We start from the raw sequence: 24,255 nt of genomic DNA on the forward strand, positions 1-24,255 counted from the left end.
TTCCCTGGTTACTGTGGTGTCTGCCAGGTTTCTCCACTGTAATGTCACGATTTTTCATTTTGTAAATAATAAATATCATGAGGAAAATACTTTTTTTGTTTTGTTTTGTTTTGTTTTTTGAGACAGAGTCTCACTCTGTCGCCCAGGCTGGAGTCCAGTGGTGTGATTGTGGCTTACTGCAGCCACAACCTCCCAGACTCAAGTGATCCTCCCATCTCAGCCTCCTGAGCAGTTAAGACTATAAGCAGGCCAGGCGCAGTGGTCCCTGCCTATAATCCCAGCACTTTGGGAGGCTGAGGCAGGTGGATCACGAGGTCAGGAGATTGAGACCATACTGGCCAACATGGTGAAACCTCATCTCTACTAAAAACAAGAAATTAGCCAGGTGTGGTGGCACATGACTGTAGTCCCAGCTACTCAGGAGGCTGAGGCAGGGGAATCGCTTGAACCTGGGAGGTGGAGGTTGCAGTGACCCAAGATTGCACCACTCCATTCCAGCCTGGGATACAGAAAGAGACTCTGTTTAAAAAAAAAAAAAAAGACTGTAAGCGTAGTACCACCATGCCTGGCCTGCCTAATTTATTTTTTTGTAGAGATGAACTCTCACTATGTTGCCCAGGCTGGTCTTGAACTCCTGGCTCACCTTGCTGGGATCATAGACATGAGCCAATAGTGATTTTCTTTCTTTTTCATTTTTTGAGACAGGGTCTCACTTGGTCACCTACGCTGCAGTGCAGTGATGCAACCTCAACCTCCCAGGGCTTAAGGGATCCTCCCACCTCAGCCTGTCGAGTAGCTGGGACTACAGTCATGCACTACCACACCTAGCTAATTTTTTGTATTTTTTGTAGAGATGGGGTCTTGCTGTTTTGTCCAGGCTGGAATAGTGATTTTCTATTTCCTTCTTTCCTTGTACATGTATTAATTGGAATTCTTTTTAAGGGAAGATTTGTTCTTTCTTCTACATTTATTTATTTATTTAAATATTTATTTTAAGACAGAGTCTTGCTCTGTTGCCCAGGCTGGAGTGCAATGGCATGATCTCGGCTCACTGCAACCTTTGCTTCCCAGGTTCAAGTTATTCTCCTGCCTCAGCCTCCTGAGTAGTTGGGACTACAGGTGTGCACCACTATGCCTGGCTAATTTTGTATTTTTTTCAGTAGAGACAAGATTTAACCATATTGGTCAGGCTGGTCTCGAATTCCTGACCTCAGGTGATCTGCCCACCTTGGCCTCCCAAAGTGCTGGGATTACAGGTGTGAGCCACTGTGCCCAGCCTAATTATTTATTTATATCATTATGGATTCAAAGGTGTTTATTTTATTCTATGGGCTATATCTCATACTGTTGTTATTTATTTCATTGCTCAAATTGTTCTACTTTTGGCCACTGGCAGCTCCTTCAGGTTGGCTCCTGTGTCCTTCTGACCACCCCCACCATCCTTTTCTGAGCACTTCTAACTGGCACCACAAGATGCTCTAGGTGCATCCTGGGAGTTCCCATCCCCACCCCTGGAATCAGCCATTTCTGCAAGGAGTTCTGTTTTGTTTTGTTTCCTTTTAGGAGAGATATTTAGAAACCAAGATTTGGGCACTGGGCTGCTCACTGTCCTGGAGTGTCAATACTTTTAGGCCCTTTTAGTGGACAAAGCTAGGATATATGTGTGTACATTAATGTGTGCAAAAACACACATCTGTATGTATCTGTTTTTATAAATATATTTTGTAAATATCTGAGGTCATACTGACATCTCCAATTCCAGTCCAGTGCGGGGTTTCCTTTTCTTTCCTTTTTCTTTTTTTTGAGACAGAGTCTCACTTTGTTGGCCAGACTGGAGTGCAGTAGCGCGATCTCAGCTCACTGCAACCTCTGCTGCCTGCGTTCAAGCGATTCTCCTGTGTCAGCCTCCCGAGTAGCTGGGATTACAAGTGCCTGTCACTGAGCCCAGCTAACTTTTGTATTTTTAGTAGAGACAGGGTTTCACCATCTTGGCCAGGCTGGTCTTGAACTCCTGACCTTGTGATCCACCCGCTTCGGCCTCCCAAAGTGCTGGGATTACAGATGTGAGCCACTACACCCGGCCCAGTGTGGGGTTTCTTTAGATGTGATGTTTGAGAAGGCCTCATGAGTAAGATACTCTAAGATCAGACCTGAACACTTCTGGGCATTGCTGGCAGGAATGCAAAGTGGCACAATCCCTAGGGTGGGAAATCTGGCAATAATCTAGCAAAATGATACATGCTGTGACTCAGAAACTGTACTTCTAAGAAAATGTCCCAGCTGGCTGTGATGGCTTATGCCTGTAACCCCATCACTTTGGGAGGCCAAGGCAGGAGGACCACTTGAGGGCAGGAGTTCAAGATCAGTCTGGGGCAACGCAGGGAGACCCTGTCTCTAGAAAATTTTTTAAAATTAGCCAGGCATCAGAGGTTGCAGTGAGCTGAGATCACGTCACTGCACTTTAGCTCTTTGTTTTGAGGCAGAGTGAGAAGAGACCCTGTCTCAAAACAAAACAAACCAACAAAATTAGCCAGGCACGATGGCACTTTGCCTATAGTCTATTCAGGAGGCTGAGGTAGGAGAACGGCTTGAGCCTGGGAGGTTGAGACTGCAGTGAGCTGTGATTGCACCATGGCACTCCAGGGTGAGACTCTGTCTCAAAAAAAGAAAAAGAAAAAAGCAAGGTGAACAGTACAGATAATATACCCCTTGCTACAGTTTGGATGTGGTCTATCCCCGACAAAACTCACAATGAAATTTAATCCCCAGTGTGGCTGTGATGGGAGGTGGTACCTAGTGGGAGGTGTCTGGTCATGGGGGTGAATCCCTCACAGACTAATGCCATGGTGGAGGGGGCCAGTGGGTGAGTTCTCCCTCTCAGGGGAATGGATTAGTTCCCTAGACGGGGGAGGCTGTTAAAAAGTCTGGCTTGCTCTCTTGCTTCCTCTCACCACTTGCTCTCTTTGCACACACCCACTGTCCTGCCACTTTCTGCCATGAGTTGAAGTAGCCTGAGGCTCTCACCAGATGCAGCTGCCTAGCCTTGAGCCTTTCAGCCAGTAGCCGCATTTCGGCTGGGCACGGTGACTTATACCTGTAATCCCAGCACTTTGGAAGGCTGAGGTGGGTGGATCACCTGAGGTCAGGAGGTCAAGATCAGCCTGGCCAATGTGGTAAAATCCCATCTCTACTAAAAATACAAAAAATTAGCCAGGTGTGGTGGCAGGCACCTGTAGTCCTAGCTACTTGGGAGGCTGAGGCAGGAGAACTCCTTGAACCCAGGAGGTAGAGGTTGCAGTGAGCTGAAATTGTACCATTGCACTCCAGCCAGGGTGACAGAGCAAGACTCTGTCTCAAAAATAAAATAAAATAAAATAAAATAAAATAAACCTCTCTTTTTTTTTTTGTAAATTACTCAGTCTTAGGGAGTCTGTTACAGCAACACAAGACAGAATAAGACAACCTTGTATCTAATAAAGGGTGAGCCCATCATCATCACCACCATCAAACACGGGTCACCTTGAACAGGTTTCTCAGTTGTGGCACCACTGACGATGTGGGCCGGATAATTCTTTGTTGTAGGGGCTCTTTTGTGTGCTGCAGGATGTTTAGCAGCATCCCTGGCCTCCGCCCCTTAGCTGACAGCAGCACTCCCTTCCCCTCTTCATTTACACAACTCAAAATGTCTCCAGATATTGTCAAATGTTTCCTGGGAGGCAAGATTGTCAGTAGTGGAGAAACTCTGCCTTTCAAAAGTGCTAGGGATCCATTCATTAGTCTAAAACCTGGGAAGTAAGGGGAAAATACCCTCGACTGTGGGAGAAGGAACCAGTCGTGTGAAGAGGAGGACGGCCTTCTAGGCAGAGGGAACAGTGGATACAAAGGCCCTGCATGTTCGAGAAACATCAAGGAGGCTGGTGTGGCTAGAATCTAGTGGTCAGGGGGCTGAAGTGTGTGAGAGGAGGTTGCAGTGACAGGCAAGGCCAGTCCATCTCCAAGAAATCCTGTTTCTAGCCTCCAAGAACTCAGCACAGTGATTCAAAGAGGCCCTGTGACCTGGGAAGAACTTCAAAACTTCAGTTGCTGCCAACCAATGTTGTGACAGTCCATGACCTTGGGAGGTGAGAAGTCACTTGGGCCACAGTGTGCCTATAGAGCTTTCTGCAGCCAACAGGGACTGGTGACAGCCAGTTCCATTGAGACACACCGGCTGGGGGGCTTGGCTCAGAATCCAGGACAGACAATGCCACCCCACGGAGAGGCACATGGGAGGCAGAAAAGGTTACTTCTGCACCACCTCACCATGGCTCTGGGAAAATAAACCATCAGAGAGCCCTCAGCCTCCGCCTCCAGCCTCGGATAAAGCAACCTCCGGATCCTGCTCTTCCAGGAAAGGCCACTGGGGGCAGGAGGTGGCCTTCACCGGGCATGGCCACCAGCCACTCCAGGCTAGGCCTCCAGATGCCAAACTCTGCGACCCTCAGCCCAGCATCAACAAGGGCTCTAGCTATTTTTGTGCCCTGGGTAATTCAGTCTCACCCAGACAACCTAAATCTGTCTTATTTCTGACCAAAAAGTGAGACTTCAAAAGACACCCTCATCCTCCAGCTCAGAACAGACTCCTGTGGCCTGTGACTGGTCCCACCTCCCCTCAGACCCTCCCCAGCCCCGAAGGGCCCACAGGAAGAGTGTCCCAGGGCCCTCCCTGCGCTGGCCCTGCCATCTGTCCCTCGGGCCTCTTGTGCCTTCTGCCTGCAGACGCCTCCCGCAGAGTCCCTCCTGGAAGCTGCTCTCCCCAGGCGGCCCCGTCCCTCTCAGTCCGGCTGAGAAGCCTCCCAGTCCTCAGACCCCAGGCAGGTCAGGCTTTCAACCTCTCCTGGCCCCCATGCCAGGGCTTGCTGTCTCTGGTTCAGCTGTTCCTCTGGACAGCGAGCCCTTGGAGGGCCAGGACGGAGCCACGTGGGTGGATATGGGAGACTTGCATGTTGGCTCATCGGCCGCTGTGTTCCAGGGCTCTAGAGCGGGGGTGCCCCAGCACCTTCTTCCCAAGGGCCTCTTGTCCCCAGGACAGCGGCTCAGAGCCCTTTGGGCTGGGTATCACTGCCAGTCCGGGTGTGGCTACCATGTCCCTGTGTGACTCTATCAGAAGCCACCGACATTCCTGACTGCTGTGGACCTGCCTCCTCTCCCGGCCTGGCCCCTGAGGGTGGACAGTGGCTCCCCCAGAGCCTGGGGTGCCTGGGCCGGGCTGGTCTGGCTTGTCCCACAGGCAGCAAAGGCTGGGGGGTGCCCCATTTCAGACCCAAAACAAGACTTGGGCCCCACAGCCTCTGCAGGCCAAGGGAGGGCGGGACTCATGACCCGTTGGTTCTGCGTCCTGAAGGGGCTTCTCCCACCCAGAAATCTCAGCACCGCCTCCAGGCAGGCCCAGGCCTCCATGCTGAGGTATTTCCAGCCGGGTCTCATCACTGGCTTGCTTCAAGGGCTGTTTCCATAAATGGTGCTGCTCTCATAATTACCGGTCCAGGCCTCAGACAGCTCTGGACCCCAAATTAAAAGGGAACACCCACACATACCACCACATCAAGCCCGCCAAGGCCAAGAATAGATCCCAGGAGATGTGAGCAAGAAAGATGCAATTCCTCCAGTGAAATCCCAGGAAAGAACTGAACTGTGGGAATTTTCCAGAAAGAAGTGGTCACAGTGACACATCCTCTCTTGCCTGTGGGAAAGAGGTTCCGGGAGGAGGGGGGCTGGGTGCACCTCCCCACCCTGTGCCTCACCCCGGAGGAGCCCCCATCAGCAGGCAGGGGGTGGGCACATTCTTCGGTCAGAGCTGGAAAGGCCTTTGGGCAACCCTGCAGAGATGGGGAAACTGAGGCCAAGGGGGGCAGAGGGTTTCCAGGGTTAGATTAGAGGCCCGTGTCAGATTAGAGGCCCGTGATGTGGATGTTCACACTTGGGGCCAGTGTGAAACGAGTGGCCCTGGAGTTCAATGGGACATACTGGGATGGGGGTCACCCGTCAACAAGGCCCTCCTGTCAACAGACACCCGAGAATGCCTGTGAAGCCACCTTCCTCCTGGCGGGGCCCTGTGGGGACTCGGGGTCCCAGGGGAGGGCCCAGGGAGCTGTGGCACCCATAGTTGGCCCCCACACAGACAGGGAGGGCTGGCCCCACTCTGTCCCATCTGACCAGGCCCAGGCTCCTCCTGGCTCTCCCTGCCTCCTGCTGGGTTCCTCTTTCCCTCAACTTCCTGCCACAGGGGTGGGGGGGGGGCAACGAGGGGGGCAAAGGGTGGGGGGGCAAAGGGTGGGGGGGCAGGGGCGGGGGCAGGGAAGAGTCAGACTTGGTCGTGTTCTCAGGTTGTTCAGGGGCTGCTGAGAAGTATGAGAAAGAGGGGTTAGGTGTGCCCCTGGGTCACACAGGCAGAAAGCGACTAGAATCCTAAGAGAAGTGCATGCAAGGCAGGTGGGGCTTCTGCCTGGAAAGAGCCTGTCCCTGTGGGATTGTGGGGTAGGAGCAGAGAGATTTATGGAAACCCTGACCCACCTTCATTTAAAAGTGGGTGGAGTTTTCACAAGCAAAAATGGAGGTAAGTGTATTCTATGAAGGAGCTACCCAATGAGCAATGGTACAGAAGTGGGGCGCGGTCAGCACCCATTTGTGAAGTTCCTTCTGTGTGTCAGCCTCCAGCTGGCTACACTGCATGCAACCCCGTGAGGCTGGCTCACTTACCTTGTCTCAAAGGTGTGGAAACTGAGTTTGAGGGACTTGAAGCAAGCTGCTCAGCATCGCACAGCTCTCAAATGGCACACGCAAGATTAAAATTCCCACTTTAATATATCCACAGAGGGACGTGGGTAAAAGTGTTCAGAACAACCCGAATGTCCCTAACAATGGATGGACTGTGGCATGTATATTCATGCAATGGAATACAACTCAGTTAGGAAAGAAAGAACTACAGATACAACAACATGGAGGAAAATGGAAACAGAAGTATGCTGAGTCAAAGACTAGACTCAAGAGTATGCACTGTAAGATTCCATTTATGTGAAGTTCAAAGAACAGGCCATGGCAATGAAGATCAGAAAGTAGATGCTGGAGGGACTGTCTGGTAGGAATGGGGCTCCCCAGGGGCACCCAAGTTACATGCTTCTGCAGAATCTGAATTTTGTAGAATGAGCATGCATTATTTCTATAAATCCCCCCAAAATAAAAATACTTTAACAACAGGCTTCTTAGCTTATAACACACATTCACGTTTAGTTCAATTTGACAGCACTTACTGCATCTAATGATAGGCCGGGACCTGGTGGACGCAGCTGCTATGTCTGACATGGAGGCAGGGAGACAACCCACTGTGTGGCCTTGGGAAAACCACCTAACTGCTCTGAGCCTCATTCTCTTCTCTTTCAAACACAGATGTGACGGCAATTGTGAGATACAAATGACGGAACAGATGCGGAGGTTCTGGGCACATGGGCATTGCTGGGTATCATCTCACACAAGCCCGGAACAGCCCCATAAGATGAGTATCTCCATTTTACAGAGGAGGAAACTGAGGCTTGGGGAGGTTGACTGGAAAGCCCAGATCACACTGAGATCAGGTGTCGGTGTCAGCATGCAAATTCCGTGTGTGTGGGTCTCAGGTCAGAAACCCCCAATCTAGCCCTATCTGTCTCGCCATTGTTCAGCCCCTCCTGTTTCCAGGAGCCCTAATTACCTTTAGGGCTCACGTATGTATTATGTGTCTCTCGCACTAGAAAGTCATCTCCCTGAGGACAGGAACTTTACTTTTTTCATTTTTTTTTTTTTTTGAGACAGAATCTCTCTCTGTTGCCCAGGCTGGAGTGCAGTGGCGCGATCTTGGCTCACTGCAAGATCCGCCTCCCGGGTTCACGCCATTCTCCTGCCTCAGCCTCCTGAGTAGCTGGGACTACAGATGCCCACCACCACGCCCGGCTAATTTTTTTTGTATTTTTGGTAGAGACGGGTTTCACCGTGTTAGCCAGGATGGTCTCGATCTCCTGACCTCGTGATCCGCCCGTCTCGGCCTCCCAAAGTGCTGGGATTACAGGCGTGATACTTTTTTCACTGTTATATCCCCAGTGACTAGAACTGTGCCTGGTCCTTGGTAGGTGCTACAGAATGATTTGCTGAATGAATGAATGGGAAAATGAAACAGGTCCCTAGTAAAGAAACAAAGGAAGTGGCCCCAGGGCCCACGGAGATGGTGCCACCCTTCCAGGTCACATGGCAAGGGCAGAGCAGGACCCGGGCCAGGTCCTGAATTCCCACTCAGTCCTGCTTCTCCCAAATCCAGACGGCTCTGTTCATCAACACCCCGGTCCATGGCCACTGGAGACCACAGGAGCAAATCTGTCTGGTTCAGGAAGGGGTCAGGACGAAAGTGAAGCTGCCTGCATTCTGATCCTGGCTGGACTTCTGCCTGCTAGTCCTGTGTATGCCTCAGTTTCTCAATCTGGAACATGGGCACCTGCCTCTCCGCTGACATGGGTGGAGAAGGATTGAGAAGGAGTGTGCAGAGGTGGTCCTTCCTACCATCCTTCCTCCCTCAGGAGGGGCCGGGCCGGCCTGAGGCACTGGGGCCAAGCCATGGCGGTGTTGTGAGAAGGCGCCTCTGCCACAGAGCCACAGGGTCAGGGATGGGAGGCACCTTGCTTTTCGGATGCCATCACCGTAGAATGGACGAGAAAGCAGAGGCTCAGGGAAGGGAAGGGCCGTGGCCCAGGACATGCAGGAGTTAATGGCGGGCCCAGGCAGCACAAGAACCTGCGTCCTGCCTCCCAGTTCAGAGCTCTCCCCTCCCTGAGCAGAGAGACCAGAATCCAACTGCTCCATCACTGTCCTGCCCAAGAGAGCCCAGGTCTACAGGCTGATATGGATGACAGGCCAGCCGGGGCCCCGGCTCTGACCCCAGCCCCGGCCTCCCATTGCAGCAGACTCTGAACATCAGGACGTAGGCTTGCCTTCCTAAAGCACCTGCTCTGCACAGAGACCTGAGCCATGGCGGGAGGCCTGTGAGAGTCCCACCCTCTGGGTCCTACAGGCTGCCATCAACAGCTGGGCCCTAGGGGCACCAGGCCTGGCTATTCAGGAGCCAGACGAGGCTGATAGGAGAGGTGGAGCTGGCGGGAGCAGGTGTGGGAGCCTGGGTGTGGGCGGTGACACCACAGCGACCCTGCTATTAGATCCCGTGGTGGCTCTGGGGCCGCCAACCTTCAGGGGCCTCCAAACACTGACAGCATCCTGGTATGTGTCTACCCGCCCCCACCTGCCCCACGGCCTCAGTAATTACCAGTTAAAGCTACTCTGAGAGAGTTCTACTAGTGCAGTTAGCAGAGCAGAATAAAGAAGCCCTTCTGACAGCTGGCCACGCCCACCCGCAGCCTGGGCTTCCACTAACAACCACCTGCTTGTTAATCCCGCAGCGCTGGAGGCTACGGGTCTGCATGAAATGCCCAGAGCTGGGGTGGGAGGAAGCTGGGATTTGGAATCCACAGCCATGGATGTCATACCGGATGTGCTGTGTGGCCCCTGGGCTGGCCATTTAACCTCTCTGAGCCCATGAAACAGGGCTGGCAAAAGAGTCTCACATGAATTAAATGAGGCATTGTAAGGCTGTGAAAGTTCGCCTGTAATCCCAGCACTTTGGGAGGCTGAGGTGGGAGGATTGCTTCAGTTCAGGAGTTCAAGACCAGCCTGGGCAATATAGTGAGCCTCCCCATCTCTACAAGAAATATTTTAAAATTATCTGGGTGTGGTGGTGTGCAACTGTAGCCCTAGCTACTGGGGAGGCTGAAGGAGGAGGACTGCTTGAGCCCAGGAATTAGAGGCCACAGTGAGCTATAATCACACCACTACACTCCAGCCTGGGGAATGGAGCGAGACCCTGCCTCTTAAAAAAAAAAAAAAAGAAAAAGAAAGAAAAAAAGAGAAAAATTTCACATGCTACTTTTCATTTTAAAAATAAGTACAAACACCTTTGATGGGCTTTTAGAGTTCATTTCTGGGTTTCAGGTGTACAAGACATGTGGAGATGTTCCTGTCACCTCCACACTAAGGCTGGGCTACAGCTGGAAGGCTAGAAATGGCCAGGTCCAGGTTCACCCTGAGGGGAGCAGCACAGGCTTTCCATTCCTGCCCCTCTACCAATCACACAACAACCCTGAGGACAGATCACCAGGCACCTCATTTTACAAGGAGCAACCAAGGCTGAGAGGGTGAGGAACTTCCCTAAGGTCACACAGAGGGGTAGACCCTGCCCAATTCCCAGCAACAGCCCCACCAGGCTGGGCATGTCCTGACCCAGGGGATGCCAGGGGAGGCAGGACATGGGCTGGGTGGTGACTCATTCTGATGGTCGACTCCCCCGGGGACATTCTTGGACGACTCCATCCACAGCTCTTCTTGGTCTTGAGCCCAGTGTCAGCCTGTCCTGATGACAGAGGCCCAGTCCCAGCTTCACGATGGTCTCCTCTGTCCCACATCCCCCACCCTGTCCTCTAACTAGGAAGGCAGCATCCAGATCCCACCGGCCAGATTCCTGTGCCTGGCACTGGGCGCTCACCGATGGTGAACGGCTGTCTCCTGCTGCTCACCTCCACCACCAGCTCTTGGGTTGTGGGGAGCAGAGGCTTGGCCATGCCCTCTTCTGCCCTAGTGTAGGAAGCAAACGGCTGATGGCCCCACAAAACCTGCTGCGGCTCAGTCCCCTGTGTTCTTCAGCCCAGACTCCTCAGAAAGCTCTCTGCACCCTGAAAGCCTGACCTGACAACAGCAATGTCATCTCACTGGGCACCGGAGGGACGGACAGTCAGGCTTTCTGGCTGTCTTGGCTCAGCGGCTTTGAGGCTGCACTGTCCTAGGCATGGCGCTGCCTCTCTGAGCCTCACTGTCCTCATCGGGGAGACGGGGATGAAGACGGTGGCTGTTACCAGGGTTGTCGTGAGGATGAAGAATTAATGATGTTGTCTGTGGAGGGAGGCTGGTGGCCGGGGCAGGTTCCCTCTCCCTCCTCTCAGCCCCACAGCTCCCCTACTTTGGGCTGAGCTGTGGTCCTTGGCCCCCAGACCCTGGCCTGTCACTAGCCACAGACAGGAGGCAAAGCAGATGGGGGACCTGACCAACAGTAACTACACAACCATAGACCAAAGAGTTTAGTACTGGAAAAAAAAATCTCTGAGATCTTAAGAAATAAATCGCTCCAGGGTGTGACAAGATGTTTGCAGACAGGAAAAGCCAGGCTTTGCCTCGGAGAACAAAGTGGGTCCAGCTACCCACTGGGCCATTCCACAGGCCCGGACACTCACCTTATACCAGATCACATCCGAGGTGTTGGGCCCAGGGTGACAAGGCCACAGTCCCTGCCCCACTGAACTGAGCCTGCTCCTTCCCCAGCCGCTCCCCTGACAGCCGCACCTCACCCAGGCTCCGCACAGGGAAGAGCCTGCTGGGGACTCAGGGCAGGCGAGTTAGCTCTGGTCACTCTGATGATGTGACCACAGGTTTCCACGCTGAACTTTGTCCCTCTCCTCAGTACTGCCCTTATCACAGTGACAGCATCCCGGCCTCTGTTTACTCACCTGTCTCCCCAGGACCAGGCTGTCTGCCTGGAGCACCCCAGGTGGGCAAGGACATCACCTGATTCTTACTCCTGGGTGTGTTTGGGGCAGGGTGAAGGCAGCGCCTGGGAGTCCACAGTTCCCCCCACCCTGCTCCTGACCACCCCGCAGCCCAGGGGGCCCCATGACCCTTAGACTTTCCCTATCCACGGCGGTCCCACTCCCCTGTGGTTCGCGTTCACCGTCTGTGACACACCGTTCGGCCAGGGCCCGGCGGATGCGCGCACTCTCCCCTGTAGCCAGTTTACTCCGAGGGTCCCCGCGCGGGCGGCCGCACTCACCCATGTTGACGAAGCTCATGATCAGGTCGGCGCGGCCCAGGCGCCGCTCCGCGGGCGCGCCGTCCTCGTCGTCGTCGTCGGCCATGGCGTGGTACAGGTCCAGCATGAAGAGCGGCGCGGACGCGGGCAGCCGGGAGGCGGCGGGTGGCGCGCGGAGCCGGGGCCGCCCGGGTAGCCCGAGCACCGCCAGGATCTCGCGCTGCACGTCCCGGCGCTCGCGCGCGCCCAGACGTCGCTGGGGACAGCCGGGCTGGGGTCGCAGGCCGGGGCCGCCCCCGCCCAGCGCGCACAACGCCAGGCCTAGGAGCCAGAGCGGGCCGGGAAGCGCGGCCATGGCGGGCCGGGGACGCTCAGCTGGCGCGCATCGGCTCCGCGGCCGCCCCTGGGCCCGGGGACGCCCCGATGGCGAGCGGGGAGCTGGGTTCGGCGAGCGGGGGGCCGGCCTCGGCGGGCGGCGTACGCGGCCTCAGCGCGGTCCCTGGAGCGCCCCCCGAGCGGCACCTGCCCCGGCTCTGGGACAAGCGGACGCCGACGCCACCGCCTCGAGGCCGGGGCTCCTCCGAGGACTGGGACTGTCAGCCAATCCGTCTGTCGCCGCCGTGCCCACCAGTCCGTCTGTGGCCGCGGTCCGCGCAGCGCAGGGTCGACGGGCGAGCTCCGGCAGCGACCAGTGCTGCGCGATTCCCGCGAGTCCCAGTCCCGGCTCAGCCGTCGGTGCCGCCCGCCCACCCCCGGGACTGACCAATGGGGGCGCGGGGGCGGGGCGGGGGCGCGGAGGCCACGCCCGCGAGGGTCCTGGGGCGGCGGCCGGTGTCGCGGGTGGGGCGACCCGGAGGTGCGAACTCGGGGTGGCTGGCAGGTGGTCCGGGCGAGGGGCCTGCAGCCTGGGCGTCAGCGTGGTCATGGCCGTAGTGGCTCCCGCCGCGGGCCTAGGCGCATAGATCCTAAGGCTGCGGCGCCGTCCCAGTCTCGCCAGTGGTGCCACCCGGTCGCCCTGCCGTGGTGTGCGGGGGTCGTCACCGGGCCCGACACGAGGCCCCAGCCCCGTCTGGAGAGCCGGGCGGTGCCAGCCAAGCCCCGGGGGTGGGGCACGTTCCTCTGCCCGCAGTAGCCGGCCCGGGTTCCGGCCACCGCGGCCCCTCGCCGCCTCCTGGCGCCTTCCCCGTGGCCCCTGCATGCGCTTCTGAGGGCGCCTCCTTCCCAGCACCTGCTCGGCTGCCTCTCCATGCGTCCCCCACCTGGCTCCCGCGTGAGCCCGGGCAGGGTCCCAGGCGGGCCGCCCCCGCCAGCCCACGCTGCGCGCCCTGCGTCCCCGGTACTGATACAGCTTTGCAGAGGAGACTCCGCTTCCTGCCTCCATCTGGGCCAGAGGCTCTGGGGCCCTTCCCGAACACTCGGGAGCCACCTGTGCACGTCTTCTTAGTCGCCACAGCCCCGGTGCAGGCCTGGTAGGAGAAGGATCCCCGCGGAAACGTCTCGACTGACTCAGTCTCTTTCTGCACACCCTGCTGTTCCCTGGGCGCGCTCTCGCCTTACATAATTATTCCTGTGTGGTTCAGGCGCTGCGGAAGAAGGCACCTAGACTGCGCTGGGAAAGGTCAGTGGAGGGAAGTGCTTCAGGCAGACGGAATAGCTTGTGCCAAGGCCCTGAGACCCCGGGGGGGAGCCTAATAATGGTAACAGTCAGCACTTTCCATGCGCGAGGCATGTTCTGAGTGTGTGTCCCGTGTCATTTCTGTGATGCTCGCACATCGTTGGGGGTACATACCACTGGAACCTCCTCTTTTAACATATGAGGAAACTGAGGCACACAGCAGTTAAGGGACTTACGCCATGTCACACAGCAGTGGAGCTGGGCTTGGGCAGGGGGGCAGTAGAACCTGGAGAGCCCAGGGGGCAAATGGCCAAGGCTGGAGGGGCTGGCAAGGGAGGGACCGCAAAGGGCCTCACAGGAGCTAGACGAGAGCCCTGGGCACCAGATTATGGTGCCCCCCCATGTGGATTGAAGATTAAACCTTGAAGCAAGTGTATAATGCCCTCAAAATCACGTTTTGAAGTCATCACCTCAATAAAATTTTCTACATCAAATTAGTAATCTAAATAGTCATTTGCTGGTGGCTTAAACACATGCCTAGTTTGTCTTTTACCCAACAGGTATATTTCCACACTGCCCGTAAATTTTCTGCGCGGTCCCCAGAGCGCCCCCCATGAGGCACCTGCACCGGCTCCAGGCGGAGCAGACGTGGATGCCACCGCCTAGAGGCTGGGGCTTCTCTGTAGACTGGGACTGTCCCATAAGGATACTGAGCTAAGGATAATGCAGAATAACCGTTGAAAGTACCCAAGACCAGAGCATGGAAGCAGAGCGGAATATGGATCAGAGGGAGACAGGAGTCAGGGCCCTGCAGTTGGAGGCAGGTACAGTAATCAGATGTGGGAGTGGGTACAATGACAATGAGCTGCTAATGGTGATGGGGTGGAGGGGCAGAGAAAGCTGTTTAGGAGGCTGAATCCACAGGGCTTTGTCCCCATGTCATCTTGGTCAGAGTCTTGGAATCTCCTGTTCACGGCCCCTTCACTGTCCTCTCTGCATGCCCCTTTTGAATCCACTGCGCATCACTTGAGGCCCTAGATCCAGCCTGTGCAATTCTCACGTTTGTTTTGTGCAATTCTGGGCTCCCAGCTAGACTGCAAGCTGCCCAGTGCTGGGCTGATTCTTAGAATAGAAATCATTTCTCAATTTACGATGTGGAGATAGAGCTGTGTTTTCTAAACAACGGGCTTCACATTCCCATAAACCTAAACAGCAGATTTTAGCCATTTCAAGGGCCTCTGCCCGCAATTCAGTTCAGCAACAACCACCGTGAGCTGCTCTGTGCTGTGCCCTGAGCCAGAGATGGAGCGGACAAGCCTCTGCCCCTGAGCAGACCCCACAGCAACAGGGGTGACAGCTGGTGAACACGGCAATTTCCCAAGGCAGAATGAAAGCTGTGCTCCCACAGAGGAGCCAACAAAGTGGCTGGAAGGGCAGAGGAGCAGGGAAGTGGGAGCAGACCATGTGGGAGTGGAATCCCAGAATACTAGGACTGGAAGGGAACTGAGGTGGGGTAGCTTTCTTGGAGAAAGTGGTGTCAAAACAAGGGCTTTCCCTAGCCACCTGGCAACTCTGTGATCTTAACCTCTCAGACTCAGTGTCTCATCAAGAAAAGGGGGCTAATGATCACAGAACTGATAAGGGTATTCAGTGAGAATGTATATAGAGCACTTAGCATAACCACTGGCTTACAGTAAGCACTCAAAAAACATGAGCTAGTTATTGCATCATTCAAGTCCCCAGCAGACACCAAATTTGCCTTCCTCATTTACCATTTCTATCACAGGACTGTGATTTTACATACACACACACACACATACACACACACACACATATATATATATATTTTTTTGAGACGGAGTTTCACTCTTGTCACCCAGGCTGGAGTGTAGTGGCACAATCTTGGCTCACTGCAACCTCTGCCTCCCAGATTCAAGCAATTGTCCTGCCTCAGCCCCCCGAGTAGCTGGGATTACAGGTGCCCACCACCACACCTGGCTAATTTTTGTATTTTTAGTAGAGATGGGGTTTCACCACCTTGACCAGGCTGGTCACCTGACCTCAGGTGATCCACCCGCCTCAGTCTCCCAAAGTGCTGGGATTACAGGTGTGAGCCACCATACCCGGCCCAGAACTGTGATTATACTTTAACCCTTTTCCTAGCATCTAGTTATTTCCTACATGTTCTTGTGTGCAGGCATTTGTTGAATGGAAACGCACCTTTAGCCAGGCATGGTGGTGCACGCCTGTAACTCCAGCTACTCAGGAGGCTGAGGCAGGAGAATCGTTTGAGCTTGGGAGGCGGAGGTTGCGGTCGACCCAGACTGTGCCACTGCACTCCAGTGGGCAACAGAGTGAGTCCCTATCTCAAAAAAAAAAAAAAAAGAAAAAAAGAAAAAAAATGCACTTTTTGTTGGTGCCACTGCCAGGTGAACTTTGCCAGAAAACCTTAATTACTTGTTAAGATTCTGTACCATAGTCCAGGATCTAGGAAGATGGAGGTCAAGCTGGTCTCGCATGCTTCTCCTGCCAAGAGGCCTAGAAGGGGAAGCAAATTAGGGTGAAAACACTATCCTATACAAAGTCCCGGCAGCTTGAAGTTCCTCAGTTCTATGGAGAACAGAGTAAGCACTTCCTTCAGAATCCATTAGGCTCCAAATTCCTTTTAATCAGGATATTTGGCCTTCACAGCTTTGGCAAACATGCATCGACCTCACCAAATGCCTATGTCATAAGGAATGTGGCCTGATGACCAAGAACACAGGTGGCATGAGTTTTAGCCCCTTTACCTCCGAAGCCTCTAGCCCTTTTCTTCTTGTTACTAAGTTAGCATTTGGCTGCTCTATTATAAAGCCGACTGTCTAGAGGCTGGAGGAAACAGAAGTGCCAGACTTGAATAAGGAGTGGAGAACTTCAAGGTTCACTTCTGTCATTTATTCATTTCGTGAGCTCAGGGAAATCACTTTCTCTTCTACTTTCCCATCTCAGTTTCTCCATCTGTAAAACAAAGGAGCTAGATATGATGACCGATTTTGCTTCCACCTCTGAAATTCTACCACTTAACCAGAAATTTCAGCATACTGTGACATAGTATGAAAAATTGGTCCCATTCTCTCAGAACCCAGTATCTCCAAGATTTCTAGTATCTTTTTACATAATGCTATTTGTTTAATCATGTAAGTAGGACAGATATCCTACATGTTCATGTTAATATCCGTTTTTTTTTTTTTTTTTGAGACAGGGTCTTGCTGTGTCACCCAGGCTGGAAAGCAGTGGTGCAATCATGGCTCACGTGATCCTCCCACCTTAACCTCCCTAGTAGTTGGGGCTACAGGCATGTGCCACCATGCCTAATTGCTTTTTTAGTTTTAGTAGATACAAGGTCTTACTATGTTTCCCAGCCTGGTCTCAAATTCTGAACTCAAGTGATCCTCCTGCCTTGGCGCCCCATAGTGCTGGGATTATGGGCGTGAGCCACCATGCCCAGCCATATTAAACAAAATTAACAAGGATGAAAGAAAACAAAATCTATTAAGCTCTACAATTTATCCGTCAAGATATTTTGATTCGTATAATGCATTTAAGTACCTATAACATGATTATACTCCAGGGTAACATTTATAGATAAGGTAGTGCTTGAAAAGAAAATCAGGAAATACAAAATATTTGTTACTGCAAGCAATTTTAATACAAAAGTGTGTCTTGTTTTTAAACAGTTCATTGGTAGAGCTTCAGTTTCTGCCTCAATTAAAACCAATTGAGATAATCACACAGCAACATGGTCGGAGCTGAAGAACAGCAGCTAAAAAACAGGAGCCCCAGACAGCCCCTCTTCATGGTCACTTGGTCAGTTGACTTTATTACGCACAAAAAAAGACGAAAGCAAACGGGACTGGTTAACAAGTGTGCTGGTGAACTCCATTAAAGGACGAGCACGTGTTTGTCTTACGTCCACATTTTCAGAACAGGCTCATGGAATTCATTCCTCAGTTTGTGGGAAGTTGATCGACCATTTAAATAAATAGCAAAAAGAGTGGATAAAACAAATTTGAAATTCACAATGTCACCAACAAGCCTATCCCTTGCCAAGGGTCTGGGTCCTGGTGAACACAAGAGTTATCGGTGTCTAGGCTGGTAGGGAGCAACAAATCAAGTTTAAAACCCCAAATGTTCTGACGTTTTCTGAACATGTACATTTACCCCTGAATTCTAGCAGCCATTTGTCCTTTAAACACCCAGTACTGAAACAATATCCAAAGACAGTATTGCAATGAACTCCTTTTGCTGTATCATGTGCAAATGTTACTTAGATGAGGTTCCCTCTCTTTAGCTAAAAATCACAAAACATTAAACAATGGAAAAAGCAGTAATAAGTGCCCTCCCCTCAGTTCTTGCTAATTGAGGTGTCTATGATTTACAAAAAAAGAGTTCCTTAAACACTGCAGGATTCTTATTTTTTTTTAATATAATTTATCTTGCTGAGATAGCAAGTCAAGTTTATAAAGAAGATGCATTTAGGAATAATCCTAAAAGATAAAGCAGGTTTACAACCCTGCACCGCGCAGAAACCCTATTAATAGGCTTTTTTTTTTTTTTTTTTTTTTAATACACATTTGTATCTTGACCTTTTCACTTGTTTTTCTCAAATATTTCATTTCTGGGCCCCATCCATTACAGGGTTACCAGGAGGCAAATTTTATCTACATAAATATTCACATGAAAATAGTAACTTACAAAAAGAAAAAAAAATAAGGCAGCTTCATAACACAATTATTCTTTTACACTTTTAACAATATAACTTCTCCCGTTCAGAATAAATATACACCCAATGTACGGAGCAGGATTCAAAGTGGAGAGTGGCTTGGGGGTGCTTGGACAGTGTTATCGCTTGGGACCTGGAGTCCTGGGGGAGGCAGTGGTGGTCTTCTTAGACATGGTTGGGATTTTGGAAGGTTTGTTTAGCCCTCTCCTGGAGTTGCCTTGGCCCCCTGCAGCGCTGCTTTCTGAAGTGTCGGAACAAGCAGACTGTGTCTCTAAGAGGTCAAAGTCAGAGGCATCGCTTCCTCGCCGGCTGCTGGCTCGACTCCCGGCTCGACTCCCAGCCCGACTCCCAGGGCGACTGGCTGACTTTTTAGGGTCTGGAATTCAAGAATCAAACAGCAGACTTACAGAGACGGCATGGGGTGGAAGAACAAGTGAGCAGAGGCTAGGGTTCTGATCCTGTGTGATCTTAAGCAAATCTCACAGCCTTTCTGCACCCCCGTTTCCTCATCTATACAGAAGTTGCTGAGGCCTTTTCTAGCTTTGTGATTCTACTTGAGAAGCTGTCTCCTAGGGATTAGAAAGCCACTTCTATCAGCAGCACTGTCACCTTCCATGCCCCCAAAGTGGAGGCAAGCAGGGTTGCTCAACCACCTCAGCACAGGTGGGTGAGCCTGCCAGCTGGGCTAATCCATGGGCAGGATGGATAGAGGCCAAATGAGGGGAAGCAGCCAGCAGGAAATGAAGGCAGATTCCTAGGTTCCCATGAGGAACAGCAGCAGGGGAACAGATGTGATCTTCCCCTGCCTTTCTCAGTTCAACAGCAGCCATCATAAGTATGATGTGTTGGAAACATTACTAGCAAGCTGCTCATCCCAACACTGGACTGGTGTCTGAGGAAGACCCACATTTCCTTTTACATTCTCTCAAATGAGATCATTTCTGATGAGAACGCATGGCCCAGCTTTTGGCTGTGGAAGCATCTCATCTCAGAAGGAAAGCTTAAAGCTAATTGTAATGACAGAAAAAGTAAAGGTCACTTGAGCATCTGCACGTCTGTCTTTCTGGGCATTACACTAAGTGCCACTCTCATTACCGGCTCCTTGGGAGCAGTGAAACATTCCACACAGGCTGTTGTTTCCAAATTCTCAGCCTGGCTTGTAGGCCACGGGGCAGGTACTTACCTGCCCGGTTAGTTTTGGCACCTGTGGAGGCCGGGGAAGAACTATTGCTGGTATCACCAGCAAGGGATGTCCGACTAGAATGAAAAGTTGGTGTTGGTCGTTTCAACTTGCTACCTGATGATGAGATAACCTTAAAAAAAATAATAAAAAGGTCACATTTTACTTGGTAAAATCTTTGCTAGAAATTCAACTTTCAAAGGTCTCCAAACACCTCCTTACATTTGCTCAGTTGAAAAGCAAATTAAAAGTCCAGGAAAACAAAGATTTCTCTTAAAGTATCCTAGGTCATATATTTTGATAATTCCCAAAATAAAAGTTTTATGTTCCAATTAAAAGTTTCAAAATGTCTTCAAATACCTTTTGTTTTACTAATTTCCACTATAAATGGAAAAAAAAAATCCTTAGTAAGATTACAATAGTTACAACAAACGATTATGGTGAATGAGTAAAGGAAAAAGAAATTCGAATAATCCTAGGTATCAAGATTTTGGGGTTAAAAATTTGAAATGAGTTTTAGCCCCACCTATTTGATATGGAGATTCAAGTATTACTCCAATCTCTTAACACTAAGTAGGTGCAGTAACTTTAGTAAGATCTTTTAGTCATTATCCTTATTGGTAAAATGCAGATAAAATTACCTAACTCGTGGATCAAATAAACTATGAGAAGCACATGACTGTGGGACTGAGACATCAGGAACAAGTCTGTGTGTGAAGAGCCTGGAGACCTGGGTTTGAGTCTGGGTTCCGGGACTGGTTGAAATCAACATCTGTCTTTGCTTCTCTCTTGGGAAATCAGGGATTAAATCCTGCCTCTCTGACTTCATTTCTACCACACTCCTCATCAGTCCATCCCAGCCACACTGGCTTCCTTGCTGTTTCACCAATGGCCCAGTGAGGGTCCCCCAGTCTTGTCCCCTTGCTGTTCATTTTGCCTGGACTGTTGTTCACAATCACTACCCCCCAAGGTACCCCAGATACGTGTGGCTGACCCCTCATTCCCTGCGGAGGCTCTACTGAAAGGATGACCTTAGCAGAGAGGTCTTGCCTCACTACTCAGAACACTGCTTGTACACTTCTATTCTCTCCCCTGCTTCCTGTGTTCTGCACAGTACTCATCACTGTCTTACGTATGATATTACTTGTTCGTTGCCTGTCTCTCCTGCATTAAAGCATCAACTTCATAAAAGCAGGGACTTTGTTTTGTTCACTCTCACATCCTCAGCATGTAAAATTGTCTGGCACAGAAGAGGAACTCAATAACAACTTGTTGAACAAATAAATGATATATAGAAGCACTTCCCAAACTGGAAAAGAGCTATATATTATTATCACTGCTGCCAACAGGTGCTATGTTTCCTATTTAAGTGATGTTTTTTGGTTTTTTAGATAGTAGTCTTAACTGCAGGAAAAAGAATATTTTAAATGTGTGGGTTTTTTTGTTTGTTTGTTTTTTTGTTTTGAGACAGAGTCTTGCTCCATCACCCAGACTGGAGCGCAGTGGCATACTTCACAGCTCATTGCAGCCTTGACTGCCCAGGCTCAAGCAATCCTCCCACCTCAGCCTCCCTACTGGCTGGCTTATTTTTGTATTTTTTGTAGAGACAGGGTTTCTCCATGTTGCCCAGGGTGGTCCTGAACTCCTGGGCTCAAGTGATCTGCTCACCTCAGCCTCACAAAGTGTTGGGATTACAGGGGTGAGCCACCTTGTCCAGACTTAAATCTGTGTGGGTTTTTTTCTTTTTTTTTTTTTGAGACAGTCTCACTCTGTTGCCCAGGCTAGAGTGCAGTGGCACAATCTTGGCTCACTGCAACCTCTGCCTCCCAGGTTCCAGTGATCTCCTGCCTCAGCCTCCCTTGTAGCTGGGACAACCAGTGCCTCCACCACATCCAGCTAATTTTTGTATTTTTAGTAGATACGGAGTTTTGCCATGTTGGCCAGGCTGATCCTTAAACGTTTTAAACATCCATTATTTGACCTTGTCTCTACTTCGCTTTTTAAAAAACGAAAAAAAAAAAAAAAAAAAAAAAAGAAAACACAACCACTTACGCCACATGCTACAGCATGCCATTCTAATTTTTCTTTGAAATCAATTACGTAAATTGTTTTCCAGGACCTTTAAGACGTTTATGCAAATAGAAGAGAAAAGCAACCCATCTCATTGTGTTTGCTGTACTTCTTAAATTTATCAAGAAAAAGCATAAGCGACAGAAAGTGATTAACACTCAAGCACAAACTTTCCTGGCCACATAGGAGGAAGAGCACCAGTTTCAGAAGCTAAGGTTCCTGAGCACTGCTGCTGGAACACAACAGCTAGACCCCGGGCTAGAATTCCAAGTCAGAAGATGGCCTGGCTACAGAACACAATAAGTAAGGAAAGATGAAGCCTCAAAATGAAATGAAACAGAAAATAAAACCTTAAGACAGAACAAAAGCCCTGATTTATCAGAACTGTATGAGAATTTGTACCTCATCATTAAACATCTAAAATTTAAAATAGAACTTCTGAGATTTTTATGAAACTGGAGCCATTAAGGAAAGAAGAAAAGCAAGATGAGCAGGGTAAATCTAGGAGTTTAGTGGCAGTAGGTCCCCAGATCATACTCTAAACCAGATATGTTTCTGAACTGGAGTTTTAGCTTGGAGTAAAATGAACCTCTAAACAGCGGCTCATTCACAGCCATTGCCTTCTTGTACATCCCTTGTTTCCCTGGCTAAGGCTTTCTAAGACTGAAGGCAACACTGTCTTTTGAGGCACAAGAATCCAATGTTTCCCGGTAGGAGCTAGAATGCAAACTGCACTGCTATCAGACAAGCCACTAGTCCATGTTTTATTTCTAAAACACTGCTCTTCCAAAAGCGTTCAGGCATTTTAATGGCTGCACTTGAACATGCTTAATTGCTGGCATGTGTATTCAAATCAAGGCTACAGAAACTCAAGTGCCTAGGCCAAGAAATTCAGAAGCTAGAATGTGAGCCTCAGAGCAGTGTTCACTGGTGCTGTGCTTGGCTGAAGGAGACAGCACCCATGCCTCGGACCAGTGTGGTGTGGCAATACCAACCACCCTGGACATGTGTCTCAGGGTGGGTGGCGCCAACCACTCTTCTGTTCTAAGCAAAGATAGAACATTGTAGAACATGCGCCATAGTTGAATTTCAAGTGTTCATAACTCGTCTGAGTATCTGACATTTGGAGATTCCAAGAGGCCTGATTATAAATGATATCAATAAACAAATCTCCAGGAATGACCATCATTTACCATTCTGAACAAGTATCATTCTCAAGATTGTTATAAAGTTATTAAGTTATTAATCTAGTTTCAGGTATCTCTTATTTCTCTCCAATTTTGGTGAATCCGAGTTAGAAACCCCTGAAAACACTGGACTAGATGAATCAGCTGTGACAGCAAGCACCACAGAGATGGAAGAATGCAGGGATTCGTGTCAGGAAGAAGAGCTGGTCAAGTCCATTAGTGAGGGCCTTGTCTTGACTGTGTCCTCAGTCAGCAAAGCCATACTCTACCTCGGGGCTGGGCAGCTGGAGGTCAGGAGAATGGCTGTCCCTGATAGGGGTGCCAGCTTTACTGTTTACCAACCAGGGTTTGTCATAACAGCGAGAGAACTGAAGTGAAGTCTGTGAAACGGAAATCCAAAGGGAAGGATGGGAACAATTGAAAAAGGAACAAAAAGGGTGCACATTGGGAACAGAAAAAAATAGAAGATACTAAATTTTAAAGACACAGAAAACAAAATAAAATGCATGTTGGTCCATCAGGATGAGAAGGACCAGGCAGGCACTAACATCCTTCATACATAACCCATCGTAACATCAAACTTAGCTGTTAGCTCCACTGCACAGCCAGTGCCTGGATTTTCTTTCCTTTTCCCTTAAATTTTTTATTTTTTTATTTTTATTTTTTAGAGACGGAGTCTTACTCTGTTGCCCAGGCTGGAGTGCAGTGGTGCATTCATAGCTCACTGCAGTCTTGCATTTCTGGGCTCAAGAAATCCTCTTGCCTGAGCCTCCTGAGTAGCTGGGACTATAGGTGCTCACCACCATGCTAGGCTAAATTTAAAAATTAGAGATGATAAATTTAGAAATTTGTAGAGATGGTCTTGCTATGTTGCCCACGCTGGTCTTGAACTTCTGGCCTCAAGGGATCCTCCCACCACAGCTTCCCAAAGGCTGGGATTACAGGCATGAGCCACTGTGTTCAGCCTGGATTTTCAAAAGTAGTAACACTGGATGGGCTCAAACTTAAAGTGAGAACATGAGGAAATAAACATTTCTGACATAACCAGGCTGAGTGCATATTTTAATAAATGTCCTTTGGAGTCATCTTAAAGGCCATATATCTGTGTACTGCTAGGAATAGGGCAGCCTTGGTCTGTATATTTTCATGTTTTATTTATAAAACAAAACATTTTTATTTTTATTTCTTCTCCTCACTGGAGTCTTTCAGAGGCTACCGTGAACAATGAACATCTGTGAGGCTGGGAGTGGGGAAGAAGGGCATAATGGAGATCAGTACGTACCTTGGTTCCACTGGCTGGGGTGGCTGGAGAAGATGGCATGGATGTACAGCTGTGGTTACTCTGACTAGCACTGGAGCTGGAACGAGTAGGGGAAGCTGCCCGGGAAGATGGTTTGGACCTTCGACCCCGTGAGCGGAAGGGGGTCATTCCCTGGGATGCCCCCTCTGGTAGGATGAATTTCTCTCTAAGTTCAATGTTAGTTCTACCTCGTGCTAAAAAGGAAATAAACACACACACAATATCAGTTATTC

At 50.5% G+C, this 24,255-nt stretch overlaps 2 protein-coding genes across 10 annotated transcripts in view; both read right to left on the reverse strand.

Moving 5' to 3' along the window:
* LOC718677 (bone morphogenetic protein 8B) overlaps positions 1-13,476 on the reverse strand; it is a 34,848-nt gene extending 21,372 nt beyond the window's left edge. Inside the window, exon 1 of the mRNA XM_028835578.2 lies at positions 11,930-13,476. Coding sequence (XP_028691411.2) covers positions 11,930-12,263 — 334 coding nt within the window. The 5' untranslated portion in view covers positions 12,264-13,476. The remainder of the gene's footprint in view (positions 1-11,929) is intronic.
* Positions 13,477-17,188: 3,712 nt separating this feature from the next.
* MACF1 (microtubule actin crosslinking factor 1) overlaps positions 17,189-24,255 on the reverse strand; it is a 384,222-nt gene continuing 377,155 nt past the window's right edge. For 7 of the 9 annotated variants that reach the window (XM_077962816.1, XM_077962815.1, XM_077962806.1 and 4 more), the window contains 4 exons: positions 24,005-24,216; positions 22,992-23,102; positions 19,469-19,598; positions 17,189-18,661 (listed from right to left, as the gene is read on the reverse strand). In XM_077962816.1, the coding sequence (XP_077818942.1) occupies positions 18,405-18,661; positions 19,469-19,598; positions 22,992-23,102; positions 24,005-24,216 (710 nt within the window). In that variant the 3' untranslated portion in view covers positions 17,189-18,404. The remainder of the gene's footprint in view (positions 18,662-19,468; positions 19,599-22,991; positions 23,103-24,004; positions 24,217-24,255) is intronic. The other 2 variants (XM_077962819.1, XM_077962826.1) reach the window with 1 other exon arrangement.

The sequence above is a fragment of the Macaca mulatta genome, chromosome 1 (genome assembly GCF_049350105.2).
Source record: "Macaca mulatta isolate MMU2019108-1 chromosome 1, T2T-MMU8v2.0, whole genome shotgun sequence".
Classification (NCBI taxonomy): domain Eukaryota; kingdom Metazoa; phylum Chordata; class Mammalia; order Primates; family Cercopithecidae; genus Macaca; species Macaca mulatta.